At 37.3% G+C, this 21,201-nt stretch overlaps 1 protein-coding gene across 1 annotated transcript; it reads right to left on the bottom strand.

Annotated features, from left to right (window-relative positions):
* Positions 1-3,097: 3,097 nt before the first annotated feature.
* Positions 3,098-20,915, bottom strand: LOC141343158 (uncharacterized). The gene is made up of 10 exons (XM_073847760.1): positions 20,086-20,915; positions 19,698-19,854; positions 19,047-19,239; positions 18,798-18,893; positions 13,027-13,122; positions 11,659-11,784; positions 11,389-11,523; positions 11,157-11,267; positions 7,763-7,804; positions 3,098-3,197 (listed from the first exon to the last, which is right to left on the bottom strand). Exons 1-10 carry the CDS (start codon positions 20,192-20,194, stop codon positions 3,165-3,167), a joined length of 1,098 nt encoding a protein of 365 aa, XP_073703861.1. The 5' UTR covers positions 20,195-20,915; the 3' UTR covers positions 3,098-3,164.
* Between the last annotated feature and the right edge of the window lie 286 nt (positions 20,916-21,201).

Raw genomic sequence — 21,201 nt, forward strand, 5'->3', positions numbered from 1 at the left:
CCGCCATCTTAAATGTAGTCACGATAAGTCGAGTGTCGATCACCAAGGAATTTATCAGCTTATCAACGTACCAGGTTGTAGTTTCCTTGGTGCTCGACACTCGACTTATCGTGACTACATTTAAGATGGCGGCGGCCGCTAAACTCCTTGCCGTTACTGTCTGTATAAATCTACTTGTAAATAAACTACCGGTGCTTTTTCTAAGTTCTCAATGTCTCGTTTTAAATGTCAGGGCCCTTGGAAGTCTACCAATGAAGTCTGGAGCTACTTTGTGCCTCGTAAATGGCGTAAAACAGTGATTTATTTACATGGCTCCTTCGATGCCCGATTGAATATCATTGACAAGCTGTTGTGAGCATCGGCTAACTGACCCCAGATTTCGGACAGCAGTGGACAAGACGAGATGAGATATGCAAGGTACGTTTACACTCGGTATCATGATTCAATACACTTTAGGTCAAAATCACACCGGAGTTCTCCTTTAACATTGTACAACGACACTTCCCTTTAATAAGGTGCATTATTTGACATTATTCATGGGTCTACAAAAGAACAATGCAGTGTTTGAATTGGTGGCCTTGTTCATGATCTCCCTAAAATAAAAATAAAACTACTCTGTATAGATTCTTAGAACATGCTTGACACAGACATGAGAAATATTCGTATAGAATATTTTAAGTGTGTAGTCTGAAATTTAGTCAGTCATGTCAAAAACAAATATTCTCTGATAAAATAATCCGTACGGAACCAAGGCGAGGTAGTTGCTACCGTCTGAGCTCATTATCTGCAATGTATCGTTTGAATTTGATCTATTCCTAACGACGATTCCAATAAGATAAAAATCCATTAAAAAGTTATGTCAAACATTTAGATGTCAAATGTATATTCTGTCTTTTTAATGTATTTATTCCTTTCCTTCAGAAAAACAACAACTAGAATAATATAAATGTAAAACCTTAAAATGTTAAAGACTAGTAATAAAATGGAAACAAACAAATCAATTAGCAATAGCATAAACAAAACTGATCAAATGCCAGGTACAACCCAGGCAATGGTTTTCTTTCATAAATAAAATATTGATTAGCCCTCATTTCATGAGTTCACACTTGCATATAATTAGGTGAAGTACGTAAAGCATGTTTGGCGGGCTGTCTAGGGAAGGCCTCCGAGCTCGGGAATGGCCCGAACCTAGAGTAGCCTCCCGTATAGGTTTAAAAAGAACTCGGAATGAGGAGATAAGGTGGTGGAGGGATGCTGATAAACCATCAAATGGGTAGAGGCAAGTCAACTGTATTTATATCTGATGTAGATTAACTTGAGTGCGTTCCACTTGTGTTAATTAGGCTAAGTATCTGACGCGCTCCTCCCGAACTTTGTTAATAAAACATTAACTGACTGAATATCTTTCGTAATTTTAATGATTTTCTTTTGTTCTTTGATTAACATTAACGACAGACGGCACGTTTATTAGATGGCTGTCTCTTTAACACTGAACATGCGTTTTCTTTCTCACCTGTTTACGTTCACTTAAGACTAGGGCTGTCAATCGATTAAAATTTTTAATTGCGATTAATCGCATGGTTGTCTTGTGTTAACTCGCGATTAATCGCACATTTTTATCTGTTCTAAATGTACCTTAAATTAACACTTTTTAAAGTTTTTAGTACTCTAATCAACATTGGCATGGATGCTTTAAGCAAATATGTGTTTATTATCAGTGAAACCATACTTGACTAGACTAACTTGTTTCAAATGTCATAGATGTTTTTCAAATAACTTGTTCATGTCTATTAGACACATGAAAAAAAGAACATAGAAACACCAGGTTCCCATTACTTCTCTTTCTTTGCACTGAGCAATTTACTTACACAAGCCTGTTTACATTATTTGCAGGACAGGGCAGCTCACTTCTTCTGAACATGCAAAATCTACATTTATTATTACATTTGTTTGCCTCTCAGTGCCCACATACTGTCATTTGATGCAGCCACGTTCTCAACAAAACTGTTTCCATTGTTTTGATGTAATATTTCTGTTATCAGATAACCAAAGTAATATGAAATAATAACTGAAAAAAAAAATCCTGAATTATGATCATGATTCAATCACTGAAAAGAATCATTTACCGGCATCTGGACATAAGTCACTATTCCCTGCATTATTATCGTTGTTTTTAACTTCCTGTTTGAATGCCTTCAGGATCCTTTGACTTTTTAGGAGTTTGGCCTGTACTGATTGGAGAGCCTGGTCTCATGCAAATGCGCACTAGCACGACTTTCTGTATCTATTTGGCGTGCTATTAACAAGCTGAAATTAACTTTGGAGTACATATGAAATGCAATTATGCATGTGTTTGACGTGCATTTAATACGCCATTTTCGCTCGTATGTGGCTTTACGCATCAACCACACAGCAACAATCCTAACATAGCCCGACTCCGCTTGCATTCATTAAATATGGCAGAAGTGCCGGTGTACGCAAAATGATAAAAAACAGAAGTACTTGCGTACCGGCCCACTTCAAGCACTGGAATGAACATAACATCTGTTTTAACCGAAAGCGCTGCTCCACTGCCGCTCGCTGAACAGAGCAGACGCAGATATGAAGAGAGGGAGGTGCGCGCGCATTCATTGGGAGACCTCACGCACGTTCAGCAAAACCGAAGAGAGCCTCAGAAACTAAATTGGGTTTGTCCAATTATGTGTTTGTGTATTGTTGCTAGACACTTTTCGCTAGGTTGGCAGCACTGCATCCATTTAACTATGGGCTATAGTGGGTCAAACAGAAATGCGCGCTGCGTTAATCGCGCGTTAATAAAATTAGTGCCGTTAAAATTAATTTGCGTTAACGCGCCATTAACGCGTTAATGTTGACAGCCCTACTTAAGACCAAAAAACTCTGTTTATGATGATTTACTGACATATTTCGTGCATATTGGTCAATAAATATAAAAGAAAAGTCAGTTACAGTCCAGAACAACCTTTTCTTTATGGAAATACACGGAACTGTTTGAGAACGGACACAGATCGGGAACCCGCATCAGGACCGCAGTTAAAGATCAGCTGTACCATCAATCCACTTTATTTTTCTAAGCTCACCTCTCTTTTTGGCCGACTTTGTTTGCGGTTGCAAATATACTGTGGAAGTAGGTTCCTGAATGGATGTCACACTGTCCTCAGCTTCTGGAATGAATTCATCTGAGTGCAAGAAGAAGTATTTAATGAAATAAAACATATACATTAGCTGCAAGCAACACAAGATTATGATCAATCACGCATAAGTTTCAGTCATTTAGGTACGTCCCATTAAATGTTCAGATGTTAAAGTTTGTTTACAAGTTTTTAGTTAGTCATGAGATACGTTACAAAAACAGGTGTGGCATCATGACAATGAACTTGCCAGTTTAGTCTGTGGGAGTTTAGGCAGGACTTTGATACTAAGGACTTTTGACTACTTTAGACTAGGGCTCCAAAAAAAAAAATCACTACTGTGCAAACAGCCAAATGACGTAATCAGTCCAAGATGACAGCAGCCATATTGGGATCTTTTGGTTTTACTTTTCTATAGTGGAAGTAGAGAGGTGTCATAAATTTTTTGTGTGCGTCTATAATTTAAAGTAAAGTTATATCATCGGAACAAGCAATTTACGGTAGGAAATGTTTTAACCTCGTTACATTATGGTATTAACAGTAAAAAAATTACCAGCTTACAAAAAATAAGATAGGTTAGCACATTTTGTCAATTTTTTTTAAATGAGAGCCACGTTTTATAGAGTAACTTTTTTTTTAATGCTGAGCACTCAGGTGTTGTTTTTTGTTTTTTTCCCCTGGCACAGAGAGTTGAAGAATGTTCAACTTTGGGTAAAACACAACGCTAATCACTGTCAATTTGTAGTCAGCTAACAAAATCACACAGGGATCGTACTGGTGCTTGAATTCCTTGAAAATGCTTGAATTTTAAATGTAGTGTTTTCAAGGTTTGAAAAATGCTTGGATTTTGGATACAGTGCTTGAAAGTGCAGTTGCATTGGTTTCATATTAATTCGCTTTCATTCTAAACAATTATTTTTTGTTATGCTTATGCTTTAATGCCTCTGATGGAACAGAGCGAGAGATAAGACATGCCGGGAGGTTGTTGCATGACAAATACAAATTATGTTTGAAATGAGAACTCTGGGCTCACAAAAACCGCCAGTCCGACATCCCTGGGCTATTTTAGTCAACTACCAAAATGTTTGACCGGACTGCCCGACAGGCTATCATAAAGTAGAGGGCTTAACTGCTTAATTTAGTTGTATCAAATTTAAGGGCATAAAAAGTTTGTTAATTTTAATAGAATATGAAAATACTAATTTATAATTAATAATAATTTAAAGAGGTCTTACATTTGGGGATGGAAAGACTAGAATCACGATAGGGCTGGATAAAACTTCAAAAGGCAATGATGCACACTTCAAAGTCAAAACGCGGCACGGATGTCTTTATATGAATATATCTGAAGAGAACCAACTGTCCTCAGAAACGTGTCGTGGGCACTGATCTATAATGAAGAACATTATATCATCATTATATAGATCAGTAGTCTTTGCCATTTTAATTACCATCCCTGGTAAAACTGCCTTAATGCTGCTTTGTGTACAGCTATTACTAGGGAAACCGTAATATTTCACCACCTTAGCATCCAAGATGTTAGTACTTAAAGATTACATGTAAATATATTGTATACAATTATTTTAGTTTTTTTGTTTACCTGGATGTAAGCACAGTGCAGTGTTAATGCTTAAACTGCATTTACAATGTTTAAAGTGGCTGACAATAATAAATATTGTTGGTCATTATGGTGGTACTTGGAAAGCCAGCTGTCGAGTCACAGCCCTGATGAATGTAAAAGCTGGGTATGGAGCACAAGACATTGAAAAAGCTGCAAGATGAGATGCAAATGGTATATTTTAGTAGTGTCAAAATTAGCAAAATAACATGTGGTTCATTTTTTCTAGATTACCACAGTAAAAATATTTAATGCAATAAAAACAGGGGCAGGGCTAGGGTTAGCCATCCCCATTTACAACTTTTGCCTCTGTCTATTTTATTTATTTTATGAGATGCAGAACGTCTTTACGAGCACATCAAACGAGAGGCGTTTCAAACACACACTAACTTCGCCTCCACGCCAGGCTCGACTCGGCCTGTATCATTTCATATCAAACTACAAAAGAAACTATGTGCATGCAATGTCATAGGTTAAGGAATTAAGTTCCAAAAAAGGGGATTAAGCTGCCTTAAAACTGTGCATGACATAAGTTCTATATGCATCACATTAAAAACATCTATGAAATTGTAAAAACTGTCCTGAGGCTCCCCAGCATCATCTCCCTCATCTAAATCACCCCATTACACTCTCAGCTCTTCCATAGAGACTAAGTAAAAAAAAAAAACAAAAAAAAAAACTAAAAGGTCATGTACAGCAGCCGTATTTAAATAACAACAGCTGTTTTGATGTGTTAATCCAAAAAAAAAAAGACATTAACTTATGTAGCTTTAAGGATTTCTTTAAAAATGTATTTAGAATTAGTATTTGATAACTTTATAAAATTTTTGTACATATCTGCTGAAGGGCACAGGTAGCTAAATATTTAACTTATTATAATGGGTTTATTTTAGTGGTGGGCCGTTATCGGCGTTAACGTGCTGCGTTAACGTGAAACTCTTATCGCGCGATAAAAAAAAATATCGCCGTTAATCTATTCTCAAATTTGGGTTGGGAGCTGGGTCTAAACTACGCAAGCTATGATGACTTTCACCTTCACGTCCGTACATTTAAGTCTCCTCCGCCAAAACACAGACGGGATCGCGTCGTCCTCCATTCATAAAAACCGAATCTACTATAGCGAAATGCCACGTAAATTCGTCGTTTTTTGGATTCATAAATCAAATGTTGGTCAGTCACTTAATTCAAATCGCGATATGGACTAGTGTCTGTGAAAACTGAAATGCAAAAAGACCGTTTTAATATGAATCCGATAGGTTCGTTTGCTGTGTGTTTGCATTGCGGAGACGAGCTTTTACTACACGGAGTACTCGCATACTGAAACACACGTGACGCTCCCGGTAATGTTTGGCATTTTCATCTCACATGAACAGATAAACTCAATCTCCCAAACTGCTGTGAGTGTCACTTTTACCGTTTCATTTGAGAAAACTAGCATCATATCAAACTGTATGACACAGAAACTTCACGGCAACCTGTCAAAATAAAAGTACGGTGTAACATGTAATGGGCTGGGTAGGTGTTGACGTTAAAAAAACACAATCTAATAGGTAGAAAAAATAATTTCATTGTTAGTTAGTTAGTAAAAACAAGTACATCTAATTGAACAATTTATTTTCATCAACAAATTATCATAGAACAGCTTTATGAGTTTTATGATCCATTCTCAAAGACTTTAAGTCATTATTTGGGAAACACACATATTCTGAATGCCTTCAGCAGAATTCAAATTAGCCATTTTAATCTAGATTAATTCCAAGATTTAATCTAGATTAAAAAAATTAATCTATGCCCACCCCTAGTTTATTTGAAAGTTATTTTTTTAAAGTCTAATAAATATTAAAATTGATAGCGCTCAATTATACTGTAATGTTGAATGCCTATAGTCAACGGTAAAACATTAAAGCAATAGTTCACCCAAAAATGAAAATTTGATGTTTATCTGCTTCCCCTCAGGGCATCCAAGATGTAGGTGACTTTGTTTCTTCAGCAGAACACAAATGACGATTTTTGACGAAAACCGGTGCAGTCGGTCAGCCTCATAATGGCAGTGGATGGGCACCAGACCTTTGAAAGTAAGAAAAAAACATGCACAGACAATTCCAAATTACACCCTGCGGCTTGTGACGATACATTGATGTCCTAAGACACGAAACGATCGGCTTTTGTGAGAAACTGAACAATATTTATATCCTTTTTTACCTTTGATGCACAGCCACGTCCATCTGTCGTGACCACGAGATTGTCATCCGGCTTGTTACATGTGAACGCGCTCTGGTGTAGAATACGCAAAAAGGGGAAATCAGCGATAAAAAACAATTCCGGATCAGTTCATGCAAGCAAACGTAATCTTTTACCTTTAAATCGGTTTGAACAATCAGCATATAGAAAGTAATTACCATTTTGAATAGCCGCGATACCCAAAATCTCTGTGCACTGTGTAAACAATGAGTGATAAATACACGCGACAGATGGCTTCCGGCGTTTGCGTATTCTACACCAGAGCGCTATACGAGTAACGAGCCGGATGATGAACTCGTGCTCATGACAGATGGACGTGGCTGTGCATCAAAGGTAAAAAAAAATTATATAAATACTGTTAAGTTTCTCACAAAAACCGATTGTTTCGTGTCTTAGGACATCAATGTATCAACACGAGCCGCAGGGTGTAATGTGGATTTGTCTGTGCATGTTTTTTGTTACTTTCAAAGGTTTGGTGCCATCCACTGCCATTAAATCACTAACAGACTGCACCGGTTTGAGTTAAAAATCTTTGTTTGTGTTCTGCTGAGGAAACAAAGTCACCTACATCTTGGATACCCTGAGGGGAAGCAGATAAACATCAAATTTTCATTTCTGGGTGAACTATCCCTTTAAGGAGAATTTTTTATAGAGACATTAGTATTGCTAACAGTGAAAGAAGCCATTAAACAAATATTAAAAATATATTTAAATAAGATGATTCATAATAAAAAAATAAATCATACAAACATACCTTCTTCTTGAGAGCACCCATCCATGTCCAGGTCAACAGTCTCTAAAAAAAGTAATAGAATATGAATGAGTCAGAAAGCTGAAACTGTGGTCAACTTTGCAAAAGTAGTCAAAAATAATACATAAATAGCAAAACAGACGGTCTTAAATGGTCCAGTTATAGTCAATTATAACTATAAAACCTGCTCTCCCCATCAGTATGTTAAAGGAGAAGCACACTTCCAGAACAATAGACAAATACATATAAATATAATTACAAATGCTTGTACTCTTATTCAATTCGATTATACTAAACTTGATTTTGCTACTCAATTCAAATTCTATACACTTCTCTAAAAGAGAATGATTTACAGATGGACAATCCTATCCTTTAAGGAAATTTTAAATAAAAAAGGCTTAATACCAGTCACATCAAGCTGAATTTCATCCAGATTCTTCCCTTTGAACTCTCCTAGCCGTCCCTTTTCCAAAGCTAAAAGAACTTTGCTAATTTTAGCAAGCTGGAGGGTTCCTTCTGGAAGACGGTAGTGCTTTCTGTGGACCTCAATGTTGTGGCCAAGGAAATCTGCCAACTGGTCGAGTTCTGTTGTTTTCAGGTTGAGAACGGTCGACAGAGTAGCAATGTGTTTCCTTAGTTTTGTCGAAGTTAGCGCTTTTGGATGTTTGATGTCATCACATTCGTTCACAAACTGCCTAATGCAATCAGAACCCCTCAAATAATGGACAGAGTGCGGCAATGCAAACAAGTAGCAGTTTTCTTTCAGCACTCCACATTCTTCTCGCTTCTCAGTCAAAGCATCAAGGGATTCCCTCATGACTGGAGTAAGGAGAACAGGGACTTTCCTTCCTCGCTTTCCTACTATGGCAATCCGGACAAAATGTTTGCAAAGCTTCTGCTCGAGCGCTGTAAGGGCCAGGTTAACATCTTGGTGAGTTTCTGATGTGTCCTTTGACAGGTACACAGACAAGGGCATTCGGGATACCTCTCCTGCTCTACGGCGGTTGAAGAGAATAACTTGTGCCAAGGTCACTTTAGCAAGGTCCTTCCAGTTTAAGGGAGAAGGATTTTCTCGCAGGGCATCAAGTTGTGTCTGCTGTTTCTCAGACAAATGGGAATGACGTTTTTGGACATCTTGTGTGAACGGTAGAATTTGAGGAGAATTCCACTTGGTCTGATTAAGCTGAGTTAATGCTTGGCTCGCAATGTCAAATTTCCAACTCTCTTGATATAGCAGTGCAAATTCTTCAGCGTCTTTGGCTGTCTGTTGATCTTTCGTCTTTAATCCTTCAGATTTGATAAACATGGCCAATGCATGTAAGCCATGCCCAACTTTGCGAGCAAGCGATGGACGTTGATATTTTCCAGTTTTGTCACTGAATCCAGCGAGGCATCTTGCAGCCCTAACAACATGACTGTATTTTTCAGGTTTTATGAGTTCTTTGATGGACTTCACGTGTGTCATCTTTTTAGCTTCCAGTACCAGCCTGGCAAGCTCTCTCAGTTTTTGTCGAATATATTGGTGTTGGCTAATTACATTTTCATTCTTGTTGAACAGTCTGAATCCATATTCAAGAATGCAGCGGTCTTCCTTAATTGCAACGGCGACCTCATCCTGATTCATTTCATTTAAGAACTTCCAGTATGTGTCGCTAAGTCCAGTTGGAGCAGGTTCAGCAAACGCACACAGCGCTTGAACTCTTGTTTTACCTCGCTTGGAAGACTTGCCCTGAGGCTTGAAATTGCAGACTTGAAAATGTCGCCACATGACTCTTTTTCTGAAGAGCCCAAAGCAGTAAACACAGTGCATAAATTCTTGTCCTTCAGTTTTTTTTTTGGGTTGCTTCCACGGGATGAGTTTGCCTTGCCGGCTCTCCAAAACTTCAACATTATGTTCAAAGTTCCCCTTGTTTCGTATATAATCTAATTGCAGCCTCCTTTCTTTTGAGCTCTTTGGCAAACTCAATGCCTTCGCAACCTCGACCACATCACTGTGTCTACGCGACAAGTGCCTTGACATTTTTTGAACTACTTGGCCACAATACAAGCAATGATGTTTCTTGTTATATCTTCTAGAACCATCCTCCTTTTTCAAAACTGGATTAACATAGACGGATGGCTCTTCTTCAAGCGGAACTGAAATGCTCATCTCTTTGTTACTATATGTTCGCGCTGTTGTTTTCTCTCTGCTTCTTTCATCTCTGCTATTGGAAAATCTGCAATCTTGCACTGAGTCTTGACTTGTTTCAAATCTTCTCTGACCTGAAGACTCACACCTGCTCTGACTGGATGACTCACTTCTGCTCTGACTTGAAGACTGAAATTGGCTCTGACTTGACTTGCTTCTGCTCTGTGTAATAGCTGACTTTTGTTTATTTTTCAGTGATAACTCCAAGCTGCAGTCACTGCTATCCCCTGTGCTTTCTTCCCTGGGATCTGGGATATACTCATCCTCGCTATCGCCACACGAGTCATCTGATTCTACAAGATGCCTTTGAATCTTTAAAAAATAAATAAAGTTAACAGGATTAGTCTCTCCAAAATGAAGGAAAAAAAAGACTCACCTACAACACAAATGACTACGGTTCATCAGAGCACAAATGAATAGTTTTGGATGTGAAGAGACAGAATGGAAATGGACAGCATTTAAGTCATTTAGGCAAGATAATAAAAGTCCATATTAGAAATATTTTAACAATGATGTGTTATTTTAACATGAGTGATCTGATGAGCTTGATACAGTGAGGAAAAACAATATTTAATCCTCTGCATGTTTGCCCACTAACAAAGAAATGATCAGTGGTATAATGTTAACGGTAGGCTAATTTGAACAGTGAGAGACAAAACAAAATTCAGAAAAAAAACTCATAAAAATTAGGACTCCACTTTTTGAAATTCATTTTTCTTATGTTATTCTGTCTCTCACTGTTAAAATCAACCAATACATTTATAGACCAACCATTTATTTGCCAGTGGGTGAACATACAAAGTCAGCAGGGAATATAATTGATTTAAATATTTTTTTCAAATAACTTTTTTCTTTATGTAATGAAAGTTTATAACGGACAAACACACAAGCGTTAAAACTGTTGGTTGCCATCAATTTCCATTCATCATGTCTCTTAACATCTAAGTTTATTTTCTTAGTTGTATTTACGAGCAATGAAATTTATGCATATATGAAAGTTATTTGAGAGTTCTTTTAATACATTAGTACGATAAACTGACTAAAACTGTCAACTGCATGACATTCATTCTTTAAGGAAGCTAGGTAAAAATTTATTACAAGTAAATTAAATAAGAAATAAACTAGTAATTAAAAATTAGACCAAGGGACTAAAAACATTGAGAACACCAACCATTAAGTGACAAAGCATGAAAAAAAAAAATCACTTACAGGACGGAGAAAGCTTCTCTTTGGTCTTTCTAGAGCCATTTCCATCTTGGGAGTGGCAATCTCATCTGTGCTGTCATCACTTGGAACAGAAAAATCTGGTACCTTGTCCATCTGCCAAAAGGGAGTTAGGTCATGCTAGGATTGTTCACATTCTATCAAAATCATTTACAACAAAAATATTTTGGTAGAAATTAACTGTCAAATAGTTGGTACCAGAGCTTAAGAGGCATACCAAAATGCTTTTTGTCATCCTCAGCTTTGAAACAACTTCGCTGTCTGATTGCGAACTGGAATCCTCATCAGTTTCATCTACTATACTTTCACTCGAGTCAAACAGAGGCTCAGAATAATCAGGAACCGCATCCATCTGCCAAAAAGAGTGATTTTAATATATGGTTATACATTTTTGCTCACACTATTAAAATCAGCCACAGGCAAATGATGTTTGAGCCATTTACATAAACTTTACACAAGAATTTTAAGTACTGCATCGGAGGAATACCTGAATGTTTCCATTCCTTGTCTTCTGTTGAACAACACCAGAGGGTGGAGAGGTAGGGTTGTCTTTATCCTCATCAGTCTCATCACTTTCTGAATAATTTACTAGGCCAAACCCTCCAGTAAACACCTGAATATAATTAAACATATGTATTAAGAGTTAACTGGAACCATATATGTATAAGCAGTGTACTAATTTAGCACAAACACTTGGGCAAGAACCTAATAACAACAACATTTATCTAGTTTGACAGAGTGAACGGCCATCTAAAGTTGAGTCAGTTTAGCTTCATTTCTATAGCGCTTTATACAATAAAAATAGTTTTGAAGCAGCTTTTCATTGATCAGCTTGAATCATGGAATTATATATTTCCTGTTGAAGTCAGTTCCTTCTCAGTTCTGTCTATTGAGAAGATAATTATTAAATTTGTTTAGTTTGTCAAATCAAATCATTTTAATTCTTCTAAAATACTGTCATTGTTTAGTGTTGAACAATTGTCAGTCAGTTGTCACTGTTCAGCTGTTTAGTTTTTGATTCAGTTCTGCCTAAAAACGGTATAAATATCAATATAACGGAAAATACTTTAAACATGATGAATAAATGAGACTTCAACATTGGGGTGTTTATGAATCTGAAAGAAAACAGAGCCAAACAGCATTCCACAGAAGCTAGAGAAAAAGTCACACAAATGCAGATCAGGGAAAAGGCAATGTATAAGTGTTTTAATTTCCCACTGAGAACAACTGGAATAGAAAGTGGAAGCTACAGTACACCATCCAAGTACTAAAGAAGTTCAATGTTAAATCAGATAAGCCACAAAAATGCCAACAATTACAATTAAATAGCTAAATGTTCTTTCCTAGAGCTAACAGCTAGTGTCACAGCAACATTTAATATCGTGCAATGGATTACATCTAAAATACTCAACCTGAACATGTAGCAGCTTGTAAAGTGTTGAATTCTACCTGCAATAAGTTCAGTTTAAATAATGACAGGTGCTGTTCCAATTAATTAAAATCACTTTGAATGAGATCCATACGTGAGGGCCCCATAAGGCCAAGACTAGAAATTTGTGTGTATAAGGACCCCATAAGGCCAAGACTAGAAATGTGTGTGTGTGAACTTAACTGTAAAATCATTACTTTGGGTTGAGGGCCTCATAAGGCCAAGACTAGAAATGTGTGTGTGACGCTTAACCTGACAGAAACCTTTCTAGTTTTACTGTCCTGCTGCACACTAACTGTTTCCTCAATCAGAACTCTAACATATCACCCAATGATGAAAAACATAGTGTGAACCTGTTTCTTTAATAGAAACTATGAAATCTAAGAGCTCAATAGTTTGAGATGATTGTCTACATTACTCTTTTACCTGTGTGATTTCATCATCCATTTTGGGGTCATCATCGGATGGGTGATCTGTTGGGGACGAGTCGGTCTGTAGAGCAGAAGACTGCTTCTTTGGACCCTGCAAATCAGACAAAAACAGAACAAGAACCTGTGAAGAACTGACAAGTGTAATGTATTCAGGCATTTACAAGAGACACATGTTATCTCATAGTCTCTCAACTAGCATATAGTTGAAATCTAAACCCATTTACAGATCCTTCCTAGAGCTAACAGCTAGTGTCACAGCAACATTTAATATCGTGCAATGGATTACATCTAAAATACTCAACCTGAACATGTAGCAGCTTGTAAAGTGTTGAATTCTACCTGCAATAAGTTCAGTTTAAATAATGACAGGTGCTGTTCCAATTAATTAAAATCACTTTGAATGAGATCCATACGTGAGGGCCCCATAAGGCCAAGACTAGAAATGTGTGTGTGTATAAGGACCCCATAAGGCCAAGACTAGAAATGTGTGTGTGTGTATAAGGACCCCATAAGGCCAATACTAGAAATGTGTGTGTATAAGGACCCCATAAGGCCAAGACTAGAAATGTGTGTGTGTGTATAAGGACCCCATAAGGCCAATACTAGAAATGTGTGTGTATAAGGACCCCATAAGGCCAAGACTAGAAATGTGTGTGTGTGAACTTAACTGTAAAATCATTACTTTGGGTTGAGGGCCCCATAAGGCCAAGACTAGAAATGTGTGTGTATAAGGACCCCATAAGGTCAAGACTAGAAATGTGTGTGTGACGCTTAACCTGACAGAAACCGTTCTAGTTTTACTGTCCTGCTGCGCACTAACTGTTTCCTCAATCAGAACTCTAACATATCACCCAATGATGATAAACATAGTGTGAACCTGTTTCTTTAATAGAAACTATGAAATCTAAGAGCTCAATAGTTTGAGATGATTGTCTACATTACTCTTTTACCTGTGTGATTTCATCATCCATTTTGGGGTCATCATCGGATGGGTGATCTGTTGGGGACGAGTCGGTCTGTAGAGCAGAAGACTGCTTCTTTGGACCCTGCAAATCAGACAAAAACAGAACAAGAACCTGTGAAGAACTGACAAGTGTAATGTATTCAGGCATTTACAAGAGACACATGTTATCTCAGTCTCTCAACTAGCATATAGTTGAAATCTAAACCCATTTACAGATCCTTCCTAGAGCTAACAGCTAGTGTCACAGCAAGATTTAATATCGTGCAATGGATTACATCTAAAATACTCAACCTGAACATGTAGCAGCTTGTAAAGTGTTGAATTCTACCTGCAATAAGTTCAGTTTAAATAATGACAGGTGCTGTTCCAATTAATTAAAATCACTTTGAATGAGATCCATACGTGAGGGCCCCATAAGGCCAAGACTAGAAATGTGTGTGTGTATAAGGACCCCATAAGGCCAAGACTAGAAATGTGTGTGTGTGTATAAGGACCCCATAAGGCCAATACTAGAAATGTGTGTGTATAAGGACCCCATAAGGCCAAGACTAGAAATGTGTGTGTGTGTATAAGGACCCCATAAGGCCAATACTAGAAATGTGTGTGTATAAGGACCCCATAAGGCCAAGACTAGAAATGTGTGTGTGTGTATAAGGACCCCATAAGGCCAATACTAGAAATGTGTGTGTATAAGGACCCCATAAGGCCAAGACTAGAAATGTGTGTGTGTGTATAAGGACCCCATAAGGCCAATACTAGAAATGTGTGTGTATAAGGACCCCATAAGGCCAAGACTAGAAATGTGTGTGTGTGTATAAGGACCCCATAAGGCCAATACTAGAAATGTGTGTGTATAAGGACCCCATAAGGCCAAGACTAGAAATGTGTGTGTGTGAACTTAACTGTAAAATCATTACTTTGGGTTGAGGGCCCCATAAGGCCAAGACTAGAAATGTGTGTGTATAAGGACCCCATAAGGTCAAGACTAGAAATGTGTGTGTGACGCTTAACCTGACAGAAACCGTTCTAGTTTTACTGTCCTGCTGCGCACTAACTGTTTCCTCAATCAGAACTCTAACATATCACCCAATGATGATAAACATAGTGTGAACCTGTTTCTTTAATAGAAACTATGAAATCTAAGAGCTCAATAGTTTGAGATGATTGTCTACATTACTCTTTTACCTGTGTGATTTCATCATCCATTTTGGGGTCATCATCGGATGGGTGATCTGTTGGGGACGAGTCGGTCTGTAGAGCAGAAGACTGCTTCTTTGGACCCTGCAAATCAGACAAAAACAGAACAAGAACCTGTGAAGAACTGACAAGTGTAATGTATTCAGGCATTTACAAGAGACACATGTTATCTCAGTCTCTCAACTAGCATATAGTTGAAATCTAAACCCATTTACAGATCCTTCCTAGAGCTAACAGCTAGTGTCACAGCAACATTTAATATCGTGCAATGGATTACATCTAAAATACTCAACCTGAACATGTAGCAGCTTGTAAAGTGTTGAATTCTACCTGCAATAAGTTCATTTTAAATAATGACAGGTGCTGTTCCAATTAATTAAAATCACTTTGAATGAGATCCATACGTGAGGGCCCCATAAGGCCAAGACTAGAAATGTGTGTGTGTATAAGGACCCCATAAGGTCAAGACTAGAAATGTGTGTGTGACGCTTAACCTGACAGAAACCTTTCTAGTTTTACTGTCCTGCTGCACACTAACTGTTTCCTCAATCAGAACTCTAACATATCACCCAATGATGATAAACATAGTGTGAACCTGTTTCTTTAATAGAAACTATGAAATCTAAGAGCTCAATAGTTTGAGATGATTGTCTACATTACTCTTTTACCTGTGTGATTTCATCATCCATTTTGGGGTCATCATCGGATGGGTGATCTGTTGGGGACGAGTCGGTCTGTAGAGCAGAAGACTGCTTCTTTGGACCCTGCAAATCAGACAAAAACAGAACAAGAACCTGTGAAGAACTGACAAGTGTAGTGTATTCAGGCATTTACAAGAGACACATGTTATCTCATGTAAAAACAGTCTCTCAACTAGCATATAGTTGAAATCTAAACCCATTTACAGATCCTTCCTAGAGCTAACAGCTAGTGTCACAGCAAGATTTAATATCGTGCAATGGATTACATCTAAAATACTCAACCTGAACATGTAGCAGCTTGTAAAGTGTTGAATTCTACCTGCAATAAGTTCAGTTTAAATAATGACAGGTGCTGTTCCAATTAATTAAAATCACTTTGAATGAGACCCATACGTGAGGGCCCCATAAGGCCAAGACTAGAAATTTGTGTGTATAAGGACCCCATAAGGCCAAGACTAGAAATGTGTGTGTGTGAACTTAACTGTAAAATCATTACTTTGGGTTGAGGGCCTCATAAGGCCAAGACTAGAAATGTGTGTGTGACGCTTAACCTGACAGAAACCTTTCTAGTTTTACTGTCCTGCTGCACACTAACTGTTTCCTCAATCAGAACTCTAACATATCACCCAATGATGATAAACATAGTGTGAACCTGTTTCTTTAATAGAAACTATGAAATCTAAGAGCTCAATAGTTTGAGATGATTGTCTACATTACTCTTTTACCTGTGTGATTTCATCATCCATTTTGGGGTCATCATCGGATGGGTGATCTGTTGGGGACGAGTCGGTCTGTAGAGCAGAAGACTGCTTCTTTGGACCCTGCAAATCAGACAAAAACAGAACAAGAACCTGTGAAGAACTGACAAGTGTAGTGTATTCAGGCATTTACAAGAGACACATGTTATCTCATGTAAAAACAGTCTCTCAACTAGCATATAGTTGAAATCTAAACCCATTTACAGATCCTTCCTAGAGCTAACAGCTAGTGTCACAGCAAGATTTAATATCGTGCAATGGATTACATCTAAAATACTCAACCTGAACATGTAGCAGCTTGTAAAGTGTTGAATTCTACCTGCAATAAGTTCAGTTTAAATAATGACAGGTGCTGTTCCAATTAATTAAAATCACTTTGAATGAGATCCATACGTGAGGGCCCCATAAGGCCAAGACTAGAAATGTGTGTGTGTATAAGGACCCCATAAGGCCAAGACTAGAAATGTGTGTGTGTGTATAAGGACCCCATAAGGTCAAGACTAGAAATGCGTGTGTGACGCTTAACCTGACAGAAACCTTTCTAGTTTTACTGTCCTGCTGCACACTAACTGTTTCCTCAATCAGAACTCTAACATATCACCCAATGATGATAAACATAGTGTGAACCTGTTTCTTTAATAGAAACTATGAAATCTAAGAGCTCAATAGTTTGAGATGATTGTCTACATTACTCTTTTACCTGTGTGATTTCATCATCCATTTTGGGGTCATCATCGGATGGGTGATCTGTTGGGGACGAGTCGGTCTGTAGAGCAGAAGACTGCTTCTTTGGACCCTGCAAATCATACAAAAACAGAACAAGAACCTGTGAAGAACTGACAAGTGTAATGTATTCAGGCATTTACAAGAGACACATGTTAGCTCATGTAAAAACAGTCTCTCAACTAGCATATAGTTGAAATCTAAACCCATTTACAGATCCTTCCTAGAGCTAACAGCTAGTGTCACAGCAACATTTAATATCGTGCAATGGATTACATCTAAAATACTCAACCTGAACATGTAGCAGCTTGTAAAGTGTTGAATTCTACCTGCAATAAGTTCATTTTAAATAATGACAGGAGCTGTTCCAATTAATTAAAATCACTTTGAATGAGATCCATACGTGAGGGCCCCATAAGGCCAAGACTAGAAATGTGTGTGTATAAGGACCCCATAAGGTCAAGACTAGAAATGTGTGTGTGACGCTTAACCTGACAGAAACCTTTCTAGTTTTACTGTCCTGCTGCACACTAACTGTTTCCTCAATCAGAACTCTAACATATCACCCAATGATGATAAACATAGTGTGAACCTGTTTCTTTAATAGAAACTATGAAATCTAAGAGCTCAATAGTTTGAGATGATTGTCTACATTACTATTTTACCTGTGTGATTTCATCATCCATTTTGGGGTCATCATCGGATGGGTGATCTGTTGGGGACGAGTCGGTCTGTAGAGCAGAAGACTGCTTCTTTGGACCCTGCAAATCAGACAAAAACAGAACAAGAACCTGTGAAGAACTGACAAGTGTAGTGTATTCAGGCATTTACAAGAGACACATGTTATCTCATGTAAAAACAGTCTCTCAACTAGCATATAGTTGAAATCTAAACCCATTTACAGATCCTTCCTAGAGCTAACAGCTAGTGTCACAGCAAGATTTAATATCGTGCAATGGATTACATCTAAAATACTCAACCTGAACATGTAGCAGCTTGTAAAGTGTTGAATTCTACCTGCAATAAGTTCAGTTTAAATAATGACAGGTGCTGTTCCAATTAATTAAAATCACTTTGAATGAGATCCATACGTGAGGGCCCCATAAGGCCAAGACTAGAAATTTGTGTGTATAAGGACCCCATAAGGCCAAGACTAGAAATGTGTGTGTGTGAACTTAACTGTAAAATCATTACTTTGGGTTGAGGGCCTCATAAGGCCAAGACTAGAAATGTGTGTGTGACGCTTAACCTGACAGAAACCTTTCTAGTTTTACTGTCCTGCTGCGCACTAACTGTTTCCTCAATCAGAACTCTAACATATCACCCAATGATGATAAACATAGTGTGAACCTGTTTCTTTAATAGAAACTATGAAATCTAAGAGCTCAATAGTTTGAGATGATTGTCTACATTACTCTTTTACCTGTGTGATTTCATCATCCATTTTGGGGTCATCATCGGATGGGTGATCTGTTGGGGACGAGTCGGTCTGTAGAGCAGAAGACTGCTTCTTTGGACCCTGCAAATCAGACAAAAAAAAAGTAAATTTCTGTGTGTGTGTGTATATATATATATATATATATATATATATATATATATATATATATATATATATATATATATATATATATATACACACACACAAAAAAGTAGTTGTGTTAGTCTAACTCACCTTGTTACGCCATGGCCATTGTGCATCACCATAGTTATATTCAATTTCACTTCCGATTTCAATTCTTTTCATGGCAAATAGACACAAATGGGGCCTGTTATTTACTATGATTTTTTTCATAGAGCAGTTGGGAGATTTGTGATTGTCATTGCATAGTCTTCCCAGAGAGCCATCTTCTTTGGATGCATCAATACTAAAAGGTATAAAAAAAACTTTGTAAGTTCATTTAAAGAAAAACCCTTTAAATATTTAAATATCATGTGCACAAATGGTCAGATTACACGAAAGAGACATTTAAATTACACATCAACTGTAACTGTAAGACATACAAAGCAGAAAGTCCTAATCAACAAAAGTGCTTATCATCAGCCTAAAATGTTAAAGTCGCCCTGTAGTGAAACTCAAGTTTTGAATGTTGATAATGTACAGCATATTGCTCCAAATACCATTGCGGAGTATATTAACTTAAAACTGCCGAGGACCACAGAACAGACAGAAAAACATTAAAATCACCCATAGAATTGAGTACACAGGGGCTGTATTATCGGAATTAACTGCTGATTATGCTTTTGCTCATTAACTATTCAGAAGTGTGTTGCATGGCATACATGTTTCCCAGATGTCTCAAAACATGCATCTGTACATACTTACCACCAGTGACGTTGCTGCCACTCAAAATCAAATAGAAATGTACTCTGTAACTCTGTGTAGTGTCTCGCCTGGAATTCCTCTGCAGCAACGAGTTCCCCCTTGTATTCCAAGACAAAAGCTCCCGGTTCAACAGGCTGGTTAGCAAATACTCCTCTACCTATAAAGACATAATTAGAAAGACACTTAATTTGGGGAAAAAGTTGTTGCCTTGACACTTTTGGAGGTGAAACTAGGGATTCAGAGTATTAACCGAATGTAAACAAATAGGAAAGAAAGAAAGAAAGAAAGAAAGAAAACTCTACTAATTTACCATTTCCAACTACAATGGTATACATTATTATGTAAGTGTATGCAAATGAGAGGTACTGATAAATTCACATCAACATACCTTTGTTTCTATCTATATATCTTTCCACAAACTCTGGTTTGTCACATGAAGACAAAATATAGGTCCTTGCTTCGTCAGCAGGCCGTATCCTCTTTCTTCTTTTGGACATTATAGCTTTTTATAAAATAAAATACAGACACATCCACAAAGAAAAAGTATGAATTTAGCATGAGAGACAAAAAACAAGCAAATTCAAGTCATTAATATTCAAGTGGAGCTGTCACTGGCATTAATGTATCAACTAACATAATCAACAATACATATATTAAAGCATTAATTAATCTTAACTAATGTTAATTATATTAAAATACAGTCGTTCATTGTTAGGTCAAGTTAATTCACAGAACATTATTTAATGTTAACAAGCACAACTTTTGATTTTAATAATGCATTAGTAGATATTGAAATTTACATTAAGATTAATAAATGCTGTAGTAGTATTGTTCTTCTTAGTTCATGTTAACAAAAGTAACTAACTAATGAAACTTACTGTAAAGTGTTACCAAAAAATACGTAGTCAAATTATCAACTGCAATAAAACATGCTTCTTTCTTCTGCTGTCAACACCATTATTAGTCTAGAGATAAGATTAGCAAGCTAACGCTAGCGATCTGAATAAACTAGCACATCATTATTATTAACCATCAATTTCATACGTTACGAAACGGAGAAAGCATTTGAACGAAACTACATCATGTACAAAGTCAAATAACATAAACCTACCTGTTATTCACCTGAAGAGATTCTTCCGTTTACATCCACTTGAAAATGCAGAAATCCAGAAAAGTCCGTCTTTCCATGTGCTATTAACAACGAGCGATCTCAGTACAATGGTCACTTTACTTCATTAAGCACCATTCTACTGATATGAGTAGGAATTGACACAAAACTACATCAAATATACAGTCAAATAATATAAACCTAACTTACCTGCTGCTCTCAAGAAGAGTGAAGTTCGTCTGTTCGACGTTAAACCGCATTGAACTTCCGGTTGATAACGCGCGTAACCGAATATAAACGACCCCTCCCTTTCCGTGAACTATTAGCAATTAGCCGTGTGATTAAAAAGGTTTTTCATTAAGCATCGTTCTGTTGATATGGGTAGTAATTGACACG

Source organism: Garra rufa, chromosome 9 (assembly GCF_049309525.1).
Source record: "Garra rufa chromosome 9, GarRuf1.0, whole genome shotgun sequence".
NCBI lineage: Eukaryota > Metazoa > Chordata > Actinopteri > Cypriniformes > Cyprinidae > Garra > Garra rufa.